This window comes from Oryza brachyantha, chromosome 12, assembly GCF_000231095.2.
Source record: "Oryza brachyantha chromosome 12, ObraRS2, whole genome shotgun sequence".
NCBI lineage: Eukaryota > Viridiplantae > Streptophyta > Magnoliopsida > Poales > Poaceae > Oryza > Oryza brachyantha.
In genome coordinates this window covers 7,824,047-7,836,342 of record NC_023174.2, presented here as the reverse complement: position 1 = coordinate 7,836,342, position 12,296 = coordinate 7,824,047, and the positions used below count along the sequence as shown (strand labels likewise).

Here is a 12,296-nt window from a genome sequence, read left to right as displayed (position 1 = left end):
GCTGCGCATATGGATCTGCATATGCAGTGCATACTCCCGAAAGTTAAGCCCATTGAAGATGACCGGGGACTTTGGAAATGAGATAGCACCCGGTTTCCCTAAGGGCACCGTATTAGAAGGTTCACAAGTGATATTCTTGAGCAGAGCACAACCAGCAGTAGCCGCAGCAGAGCCGACCCTGAGCAGAGCACCACCAGCAGCCGCAGGAGAGAGGATTCCCTGGACAGCACCACCACCACCACCACCAGCCGCAGCAGAGGAGAGTACCACCACCAGTAGCCGCAATAGAGAAGAGGAGCCGCGGCGGCTGGCGGAGGAGCGGCAGCGGTGCGAGCAGAGCGAGAAGAGGAGCAAAGGCGCAGAGCGAGGACAGGAGCAGAGGCGAAGGCGGGGATGGTGCACGAGCAGAGCAAAGCGAGCAACAGAGCAGAGGGAGGAGAGGCGGCGAGCGGGAGTAGAGGCGCGCGACGAGGCTAGCGACGATGGAGGCCGACGGCGGCCGACGACTGTGCGAAACCCTAACCCTAAACTGGTGCTTTGATATCATGTTTGGAGAATTGGACTTCAATTGCAATGAGCCAAAATGGGCCAACAATATACAAGACACTAATTGTACAAAGTGCAGGAAACACCCTAGAATAGGGTAAAAACATAGCTAGCTATACAATACATCTAACACAATATATATATATTTACTTAAAGTTTCGTCACTAAATCTTTGATTGACCACACATAGTTTTGAAAAAAGTATGTAATTTCTTTGAGGGCCCACTTAATTTCTCACCAACCAAAGGGTAACCTTGAATCTTAACCATAATTGTTCCTCACCTTATTTCATCCTAAATTCATTTCCCTATCCCAATCCCACCCTTCATATCTCATTATCCAAACAGGCCCTGAGAGTAACTTTGTATACACACACTGATTTGACGACTATTGACGAGTAACACGAATAGACCAAACCACTAACATGTCAGCATGGATAAACAAAGGTGGATTTAAAAGTAAAATTTCACGAGGTTTGTGATCAAACCAAGGTCTCTTTTGAAACAGATTATTGACTGGATTCTTATCATGGATTGTAGGGATGAATCAAATATTATGAGAATAAACTTAACACATAGCTGAGAAAAAGTGGTCTAAGCAATCCAATAGAGGATACTATTTTAAGAAAATGTATTTTTTTAGAGGCCTGGAGCAAATAACCCAAGGCAATAACCCAGCAAAGTAGTTGAAAAGAATGGAACTTTAGTTGTAACTAGGTCAGTTACCTGCTTAACAGAACAAATGAATAATCCTCAAGACCAATTTCACAAAGGCGCCACTGCAAACATAATCAAGTATAGATCATGATATATGCCTCCAATATCAAATACTTGTCAATTATGTTTCACAAGATAACCTTTTGTCGCATTGCTATAGCATTATCAGGCGCATCATTTCTAAGGCCACTTTCAAGGCCCTTCATTAAAATCGATCTTAGAGACGATAATGATTGCAAGGTAGTCATCAAAACTTGAATTATATAATTTTTATCCAAATCTGTGTTATCCACTTGGTCCAAGCTCTGACAAGGAAGACAACACGAAAGGAATATGAGTTAAACATGTAAATGATGACCAATGAATCCATCCTAACAATGAATCAATCCCAGACAAGTACTACTTGCTCCTTTATTCAAATATATACAAAGTAACAAACGTCAAGATGAGATTTACATTATATTATCAATCGCCAAAACATAGAGATAGCAAGGACACGATGCAAAGCAAGGTGACATAAACTCAAAATTTATAAGTTTATTTCATTTTGTTATGTTAAATAACCAGAGCACAGAAGTGCCTAAATCGTTGATGATTGAGAGTGGTCCCTGGCAGAGCATTATCTCATGATCACGCATAAATAAATATTCACTAGTTTCAGCAAAGTTTACCCTCTTGGTTTCCACAAACGATGAGAGAACTTCTAAGCCTGACTTGTTTAATGATTCCTTGATGGATTCCAGTTGCTCAAATAGGCTGCGAAATTCATAAGCAAGTTAGACAATATATATATGGAACTCAATATGACCAACAGGTATTTGAATATTTGACAGAAACATCTACTTTTCATTTTTGTTTTATAAATTATCTCTATTACTCTGTTTTATTTTTTTTAAGGTTTTTCAATTGCAGGCTAGCTAACTTATTTTTTAAGAGAAATTATATGCACATCGGAAGTAATTTTTTTGTATTCTATACTAGCTAAATACCTATGCTTTGCTATGGGTTAAATAAGTTGTGTCTAAAATTGCATAACAAACTTTTATTTGAGAGATAAAATAAGGTAGAATGATCTATAGAGAGACCCTTTTGTAATATTAAAACATATAAAGTAGTAACTGATAACAAATTACAGAGAGCTGATGGGATAACAGATTCACTGCGACCAGCATTGCCTTATTTTAGGAGTATAGATTCTCACACTCCTAAGGCTGTGGCCACATAAGTGTTAACCAGCACACTCCCTCCGATGCATATATCGACAACCTAGAATCTCAGTGAACACATGAAACCCATAATTGACAATAAACATTAAAAGTTTAATTGCTAGTTTTTTCCATAACACTGTGCATTAATGTTTAATGAACTACAGCACTGGTACCCTGGGTAGATATATGAATTCTTAATACCAGCCTTTTTGCTAGAAATATGTATGCTATGGGCAGCAGTCTGGTGTTTCTCACAAGTTTTGGCCTTGATTTATCTTTCTTTGTGTAAATACAGGGGTGGAAAGTGGTCTACCTTTTGTTTGTCTCTAGAGCTATAAAATTACAACTGCATCTAGTTGTAAGTAGTTATGGATTGGAATCCCGTAATTGGCATCATTATGTTTTTCTAGTATATTGTAGGATCAATAAGTTCGAAAAGAGACTGCCTATTTTGTTAGCTTCTTTCAGCAAATAGAAGACTTATATTTCTGAAAGTAGAAAAATGGGGAAATTATAAACCTGCCGGCATTGAAAAAATCCTTTAGTTCGCTATAGAATATCTTGAATTGTTCAACAAAAGCTTCACTATATTCTCCAGGAGTTTTAGTAATCCTAGCAAGCATGGCTTCTGTAGCAATAAGATCCTCAGGGCCAGCATTACGATGAAGTTTGTTTTGTATAGTATGCTTGATTTCTTGCTGTTGACATCAAAAGATCAACTGAGGACATAATCCAGTGAAGACATTATTTAAAACCACAGAAATGGAACACCACCTTGAGATCATGTGGGATATCATTCCGGTGCGCAATATCACGAATTCGTGTTAGAGGGACAGAGGCAGTAAACTCTGACTTAAATGAAGGTAAACAAGTATGCATTTTGCGAATCACAAGAATATCCTGCATAAAGATAATTGAAGTTGAGTGTTCTGTATTCACAAGGCATGATGTTTATGTGCCTAAACATTAGTCCTGAAGATATCAGTGAACATTACATTTTTAGCAGAACAAATTATCTAATAGCAATTATATCAAAATTGAACTAGTATCATGTCTATAATTATTTCATTGGGATAACAATATGAAGAGGACCAGGAGGGATTTTAGGACGATGAGGCTCTGGAGTTGGAGCAAGAACATTAAGGAGAGACTAGGTTACTTCTTTGTTATTGCTTGCTTATCAAAAGATATCCTTATATAAATACGATTGGTTTGGGTCTTAAGGAAAAAGATAACCACCAAACCTAATATTAGCACTCCTAAAATATCAACCAGCAAACCCTACAGTCCCTCACATACACTATTTGCTTTGCTTTTCGAGGGGACAATATTGGACTAGTTCAACTTGATTAAAGGCATTGAGGTCCGAATAAAATAATCACAACATTTTAAGGGCTGATGCTGATGTGACAGTTTGTTACTATGATGAAAGGGGAAATTGACCTGTGCTGATGTGGTTTTCCCATAATACATCATTTCAAGTTGACGAAATATCTGCCGTGATATCTCAGCATGTTTGTTGGGCCGATGGTGGCCACCATCTTCAAAGCACGCTACCTGACCTGTATAAATCCACTGAAATAAAATAAAACAAATTAAAAGGAAAGCTATGGATAAACTGTTATATGCTCTCCTTATCTCCAAAGAATAATCTTAAAGAGGAAATTTATATTTTAAGGACAATAAACCAATAGCAAGGAGCAACTGGAGAAACCTTCAGATAAATAGCAGCGTATATAAGGGCCTCCAGACGACTCTGGTCATCATAAGATTCTGACAATATCCCACGGACAACCTCTAACTGTGAAAAGGAAAACATGAATTAAATTAATATAACTATATAGGCAGTGCGCTGTGTAGTGGTTTGTGCACAGTAGCGGTTCAAGAAACACAGAAAGATCTGACAGCAACAGCAGTGCAAACTACAAAGTGTACGACTAAAAGATTACTGCATTTTGTTTGCAGTTTTACCACACTACAATTTAGCATAAATATTGGATTAGTGTACAACAACAGCCAACTTCCTGCAACATAAGCAGGTGAAAGCCTGCGGTTCGTCTTTAGCTATCTTGTTTTAAGGATCATCTTCAGTTATCTATAATCTATTTCCAGAAATTGGCTGCCCTCATCAGTTTAACTAGATTTGAAGGTACACATATAGAACTGCAGAGAAAGAGCTGAACATTTTATAGTTTAGTCATTTTCAGATTCTCTAATTTCACAAATAGACCTGTGAGAAAACTAATTGCAGGAACGGACCCTAAAACTTAATGTTAAAACTACAAATTAAAAGGATTATGGTGAAAAAAATAAGAAATTAGGGGAGTAATTGTCAAATGTAGGATTGCTAGAAAAATGGTCCATAAAAAGATATGTAGCGTTAGTTTGAGCCTTGCTCTCTTAGGTGAAAACTAAAACCACCTTACAACTTTGTTAGCATTGGTTTGGTGTAAGATAATGTCTAGTCCATCATTTTTAGTGATGCAGAGGTCAGTGCCAACTGTCAAGCATGTTGGTGTTGGCCTCTAATGACATGGTAAACCCACACCACCTCAGGATGAGGCAACAATAAGTCAATGCCTTAGAGGATGGATCTGAGCCAAGGATCCATTCATGCAAATTAGTTTTCTCAAGAATCCAAAAAAATGCACTATATGGTGTATTTTATTTAATTGTGCGCCAGTCAGGACTCGAACTCGAGAGCTCTAGCTCTGATACCATGTTAAGTTGCATGCCCCAGCCAGTTACACCTAAAAACCTAAGATGATAGAGAAATGCGAACAATTCACTTTATACACTCCAACAATAAGCTAAGCAGATTTTCCCTAAACTATAAAACTGATAGCTTGAGCAGAAGACTGGAGTTTTATGGTGGCTACAAGACATTCCACAGCACGGACTAAACATTGATTTCAAAAGCCTTATGAAGAGACAACAAATCAAAGGGATAGGGGCTACACAACCCTTTACTCATTATCTTTTTTTCACTAATTCCATATTAAAAGTTGAAGAGCAGTAACCAAGGTATTGGATGTCAAATATCAGTATCAACTTTTCTTATTGTTTTACTGTTCTTTCCAGCCAAAATCACCTTCTGCTCTAGCTTGCAGCCCAAGTTTTCCCAGCATGTCACATTTAGTAAACATTTAACCATTACATTGTGAAATCCTGACCAAATTAGGATATGGCATGTGTAGCCCATGAGAGTTGTGTACGCACCTTGCTAGTTTAGCAAGAGTGAAACCAACATATAAGCCCTCACCCCTCTAGCTATATCACTTCTGTGTTGACTCTTTTATATGAAGCGAGGACGGAAGTGTAGGCGTGGTGGTATGTGCAAGTGGGTCCATCCGTCGGTTGGGCTAGGATGCGTATTCTCGAGGGCAAGCTGTTACAAATGGTATCAGAGCCGACTCTCGCGGTTGCGCATACAGGTCAGTGTGTGGGCATATGGCACATGGTGCATGTAGGCTCTGTGTGAGGCACATGGCATGGCATATTGCGCTAGCATTGGACATATGGATGTGTGCTAAGAGGGGCATGTTCCTGGACATTTGCCTATATATGCCTGTGTGGCTATGTGGGTAAGTTTGACTGACAGGGACATCTAGTCCTTTAAGGGTGGGTGTGACATCCTGGCCCAATTAGGATATGACTTGTGTGGCCTATGAGAGTTGTGTATGCATGTTTAGTACCTTGCTAGTTTAGCAAGAGTGGAACTAACATATAACGCCTCACCCCTCCAACCATATCACTTCCGGGTTGACTTTTTTACACGAAGCGAGGTGTGTAAGTGTGATGGTATATGCAAGTGGGCCCACCCGTCGGTTGGGCTGGGCTGCGCGGTTCTTAGGCTATTACACGTGCGCTCTCGGTCATCAGGAAGTTTGGGCAATCATTAGGTCCACGTATTAGCTGAATGAAATGATTCTAGCATGTTTTTTAAGCCACCGATCCTGGTATTTTTTGGTCCAACAGATGGTGCAGACCAGTTTTCTGTACACGGCTGCCACAAGAGACTAGCTACAGCAATGGCCATTTCAGTATCTGTGAACGTCAGTGCATTTTTGGCAGATAGCAACTGATAACAGAGGTTACTTCATATCAGGTTGCCAACTCAATCATGAAGTCAAGTTACACTAATAGCTTTTTACTCAAAGCACCAACTAATTAATGTGGTTTCAGATGGTACATGTTCACATATCATTTTAATCAACTTAAAACAAAGCAGAGTGGCAGATGAAGATTTTGCCAATAAGAATATCATCAAACTCACGCGCAGGCCGGAAAGTTGGTTGCCTGATAGGGACATGTAAGGGCAGAAGCCTGCATAAGCAGAGCAGGCCGCCAGGCACGAAACGTGTCCTCTGACATTGGAATGGCTAAGACACTAGATTGTAAGGTTTATAGACACAGAATAAGACGTGTGCGGACGGTCGCTTCTGTGGATGCATGCACTATTCCTGTGCTACAACTGGTGCCTAGCACCATCAAGGCCTAGGACCTCCCTGTCCAACATTCATATAAACTTTTGCAATCTCGGATGCATGCACTATTCCTGTGCTACAACTGGTGCCTAGCACCATCAAGGCCTAGGACCTTCTCCCTGTCCAACATTCATATAAACTTTTGCAATCTCATCCACCAGATAACCCTAGGCCACAATGCCTACCGACACCATTTCAAAAAATACCACTGAAAATCACTTTCCCTACTGTGGATCACTCAAAGAAAACCATAACCATTTTCCTGTCAATCCTAGGCAATAGCACTACTACTTTCATAAGGCATAAACAAGGAACTAGAAACATGGTTCCATATTTGCATCCACTCAACTGGAACCTAAAAATATGAGACACTTTAAGTATTATCCAGGATGATATAAAAGTTTAGCATCAAAATTCTGCACATAAATAAATAAATAGCAAAACTACATGGAATATAAAGCCTGTTTGGAAAAGAATTAATAACTATAAAGCAACTAACCTTGCGCCACCAGTTCCTGGAGGCTTTATCGCCCTCCACCAGTTTCAGTGCTATTTCCTTAAGCCCAGTTGTATCCCACATCCTATCAGTCTCTTTATTCCGATGCTCGCTTGATCTCATGAAAACAGTTTCACTTCCTTGCCACTGCCCACTAAACGTGCTTGAGTCTGCCTCTTGTAGATCAACATCCCCATCCACTGAAATGTTTTCAGCATCTTCAGGCACAATATTTACGGATGCTGTAGCATCTTCACGACTGTTCTTTCCAGCTTCTCCAACCAACTCAAGCTTTGGTGTTCCTAAAAGTTCTAATGGCTCTTTTGTTCTATTCCAATGACATACTATATCATATTTACCATCCTTTGGCAGCTCAACAACGCGGTTATTACCATCTTCCCATGTTTTATCTTTTATTCCCTTCAAAAATATAACAAATTTAAACTCCACTAGTGTTTCTCCAGGGAGCTTAAGCTGGCAGACCCAACCATCTGGAGTCCATTCCAGTTCAACTTGCTCCTTCCATGAACCAAGCTCCTTTGTGGAACCAATAACGCCTATATGCTCACCAAACTTAACCTGGTGCTCTAGATAAACCTGTAGATGCACCAATGGCTTCTTTGAAGAATCTCCTCTCTGTTTCTCCTTTATTCTGTACAATATAGAGCCAAATTATAGCGACTGTAACCAATAAATTGTCCACAGATCCAATAAAACCCTTTAGAACAAACCTTTTGGGTTGACAATTTTAATTAATCACTTGAAGGCAGAAAAGGAAAATACGATTGTGAAAAAAATAACAGATAGAATGTCACTTGAATGGAGATAATCACTTAGTATACAGAGTCCTAGATAACGGGATTACATCATATTATCTCCCACTTAAAATTTAAATAGCAATCAAGTGCGGCCAGATGAAAAAATGAAATGAAATTGAATGGAACAATCATGTTTATATTAAATCTACAAGAATTCAGACAAGCATTCCAGTATTGTTGTCTTCAAACATACATAAAATGTAAATAGGCAACCTCTATTAGAGAGACAAGTGAAGATGCATTATGCTTACTATAACTAAAACTAATACTACCTCCGTTCCAAAATATAAGCATTTCTTGGTTGTTTAGCATAGACTAATGAGATGTCAAATGATTCCCTTTTAGTCACTTCAGTGGTTAATCTTTCAATTTTGGAGTGACATCTGGGGTTGAAGGTAACATGCTGTGAAGGAGATAAGTGAGATCAGGCGGCATCCAAGCCAGAAGTTGTTAGCTAGTTTCTTTGTATGTATTCAAGCATGCTCCATATAAGCACGAAGATTAGATGGATCAATATCAAGAAAGAGAACTAGTATTTATTTCCCATCTGTTTGTCTAGCAACTACCACTTTGTTAGCGTATATAGATAAGATCGTATTGTATCTGGTTGTTATGGACTTATGGTAGATAGGATTAGTTTCCATCTATATCTCCTAAATTACTTGAGATCCAAGTCTTGTACTCCTATATATACTGGCCCCTCGAGACTCCATACAATCAATTCAATATACGCAGTATTCCTCCTCTATTATTCAACATGGCATCAGAGTGGGGAATCTAGGGCTGCTGCTTATGCTTCCGCTGCCGTCGCCCCTGCGAGGGATTTGATCTCCCAGGGGAAGCTACCTATTCCTGTTTTTGTTTTCGTCGTCATCAACCAACAGAGTTCAATCCTTGGCCATGTTTGTTGTTGTGCTGAGTCAAGCAAAGCAGCAGTGAACCTACCTCTGTCAGCAGTCTGATCTCCGGTGCGTGCACCTTCCCCAACACCATCAACACCGTCCACCGGGTTGTTGGCCTCCTGGGGGCTCTCTCTTTGCTCATTGCTTGTCTCTCTTCTTGATAGAGGGTAGTCAAAGAGAGTACAGAGTAGTAGTAGTGGGGCTGCCTGTTGACCGTGGACTTGGTCAATGGACCAGTGCAGTTTACTACTGTTGTTGCTGTACCATTTGCTGATGGATCGATTTATTTATGTTTTCCCTGATCAAAGATCGGGTTTGCAAACTCCCATCGCCTTGTCGATTTTCATGCATTCTACTCTAACATCGGCATCACCTCCGGCTTCCATTTCATCATCCACCCAGCGCATCGCCGGCATGATGACTCAACAGAACATCCAACGACAACGACTCTTCGACCGATCATCTTCGAGTACGTGCCTTCGCTATCAAGCTTCATGCCACTACGTCATCCTCTTGGACCGCAATCCTGATCATGGTCACTTGCTGCTGCATCAACATGGAGCTACAGCTGCAGATGTTGTCCCAGTCGCCTTCATTGCCGTCATGCATCAACATCCTTGTCGTCTATGTGGGTCATCATCAACCATCAGGATATTCTGTCTACTTTGAGCATCAACATCGCACCTTCAAGCTGCCACCATTCCAAGTGAAGAGGGCCAGTTTGGGTTGCAGAAATCGAGCCATTTAGACAACCTTGGCCAAGCTCCATGAGAAGGTGGAGGATGATGCCAAGAACATCCATGAGCAGACACAAATCAAGCAGTACAAGCTCAAACACATGGAATGAAATGATGTAAACCATGAAGCAAATTCAGGAGGTGCTACTATCATCTGCAAGAAGCCACATGCCATGGAAAGGAAGTGAAGGAGACCCCAGCATTCCCAGAAGTATCTCAGTCAGTGGCTCTAGCACCCAGGAGAAGTGAAGGCATAAACCAAGTCACTGTCAAATTTTAACCTTGCTGAAATGGGGGGAGTCTCTTGTCCTATTACTACACCAGAAGTGTATGAGACTATGCCGGCTCATAGTACTGGGAGCCACATTCCAGCCCCACTTCCTGAATTTAACAGTTCAATTCATGTCAGCACTCCTCATATTCCACCAATGAGTACACCACTACACCCTGTACCAGGTACTATATAACACTGCTGTCCACATGGGTGCTTATCACCATATGCCATGAAACCATCTTCCCCAACTAACCCTGCTCAAGTTCGTCAACACACCCCTATATCGACAGAAGCAAGGCATGGGCTGGTGGGAGTTAATAAGCAACCCAAGGTGAGAGGACGAAATCAATAAGCAGAGACCCTAACCAAAGGACAAAAAAAAAAGGATTTCCCAGTGTTTGATGGTGATAATCCTGAATCATGGATCGTGAAGGCTGACAAGTGATTTTCTTTGGCCAGAACCCTTGAGGAAGAAAAAATTCTAGTACAGAGGTTTATATTATTAAAATGGAAGGGCTGATCAGTGGATCTCTATCTATGATGTTCCCACTGAGACATTAACTTGTGAATTTTGCAGAATGATCTGTCAAAGATTTGCTTCCAAATCAACCATTGATGTTACTGATTCATCCCGAAACTTAAAACAATGGGGTCAGTTGATTAACACACTAACAAGTTTGAAAAAGTTATGGACCTGGTAAAAAGAAATAGAATGTCCCTCACTAGGAGTGGGCAGAAATGAAGACCGGCACTGAAGAAACCAAGCTCTAGACCAAACTCCCCAATAGAATGGGCATCAGTACTTTCATCGGTGATAGCAGTGGAAAGACCGCTTAAATCTTCGGTGCTTCGGTTCTTCCGCTCAGGTACCCAAATGACCAAACTTACTAATGTGGCCCAAACTCAGGTGGTCTGTGCCTCAGTAGCCCAATAGTCTAAGAGAGTAGAATAACTTCCAGTTCCCCAGTCCCCACTCCACGGCTCTATCCTCCTAACCCTAGCTGCCTCTGGACTTGGCCCCGCAGGTTCCATCACCGCCTGCTGCGTGGTGCCGCCGCAATCTATGGTGTCGCGGGGCCCGCGAGAACACTGCACAGCCTGCCGCCATCCAGTGGACCAATGAGGAGCATGAATGTGCGGCGAGCAAAATGGAGCCCATGCCATCTTGCCATTCTGACCCTCAAAGTCTCAAACCTCCACTTACGTTTTGCAAGGATATTATTTGATTGATTTTTGCCGCATGTAGGCTGCCGTCTTGCACAACATACGGCATATCGGTCCCTTCGGTCAGACCGAAGACCAAGAGCGAAATTCCCGTCAACCAAATTGTCAGTTCCTAATTTTTTGATGGGAGGTTCGGTATTCAATTTCTAAAGACCGAACTACCAGGACCGAAATGTAAGACTTCATCTCAGGGATGAGGATCATGTAAGAGTACTTCCCCAACAACCGAGCTTCACTTTGTCGGGTTCATAAGAGAGGAAAAAGAACAAGACATCACCTCTCGGCCGCCGAGGCGGCGGATCCACCACGGCACGAGAACCCACGCCGCCCAGGGAGCGCTATCGCCTCACGGCGGAACATCGCACCAGCAACCACCCTAGGCGGCGGCAGCAGAACAAGGCCGCGGTGGGTTCTGGCGCCAACGAAGAGCGAGGGGTCGACCGGCCGCAGCGACGCCATCGATCCTTCTCCACGGCAATCCGCCGAATAGGTAGCGGGCGCGCCCGGAAGGCTTCGCGGCTTCGATTTGTCTTTCGGCTCCCTTCGAGAAGGCAGAGGAGGGAGGGAGGGAGGGAGGACGGCTAGGAACTCGCAGCGAGCGAGGTGTCCAAGGACCCCACCGCTTCGACCGGAGAAGAGGAGCGAAGCGCCGAGGTGAGCGGAGACTCTTGTTGATGGGCGTGTGGCATGGTTGGCAGGAGGGGAAGAACGAGTGGACGTGATTCCCGCGACCGTTTTTCCGGATCTCGGTAGCGCGCATTACACAACCACCCACCCCCCCCCCCCCCCCCCCCCCCCCCCCCCCGAGCGATCGGTTTTTCCTTTTCCTCTTTTATATATATATATATATAAAGTTTTGTATATATATATACATGTATTTATACACAT

The 12,296-nt window shown here is 42.1% G+C and overlaps 1 protein-coding gene across 2 annotated transcripts in view; it reads right to left on the bottom strand.

The window, feature by feature from the left end:
• Positions 1-12,081, bottom strand: part of LOC102700945 (phosphoglucan, water dikinase, chloroplastic) — a 35,162-nt gene extending 23,081 nt beyond the window's left edge. The window contains exons 1-9 of one of the 2 annotated variants that reach the window (XM_015843158.2): positions 11,686-12,081; positions 7,457-8,105; positions 4,185-4,271; positions 3,914-4,045; positions 3,245-3,370; positions 2,990-3,168; positions 1,934-2,018; positions 1,403-1,567; positions 1,272-1,324 (exon numbers count right to left, since the gene is read on the bottom strand). In XM_015843158.2, the coding sequence (XP_015698644.1) occupies positions 1,272-1,324; positions 1,403-1,567; positions 1,934-2,018; positions 2,990-3,168; positions 3,245-3,370; positions 3,914-4,045; positions 4,185-4,271; positions 7,457-8,105; positions 11,686-11,867 (1,658 nt within the window). In that variant the 5' untranslated portion in view covers positions 11,868-12,081. The remainder of the gene's footprint in view (positions 1-1,271; positions 1,325-1,402; positions 1,568-1,933; positions 2,019-2,989; positions 3,169-3,244; positions 3,371-3,913; positions 4,046-4,184; positions 4,272-7,456; positions 8,106-11,685) is intronic. The other variant, XM_006663902.3, reaches the window with a different exon arrangement.
• Between the last annotated feature and the right edge of the window lie 215 nt (positions 12,082-12,296).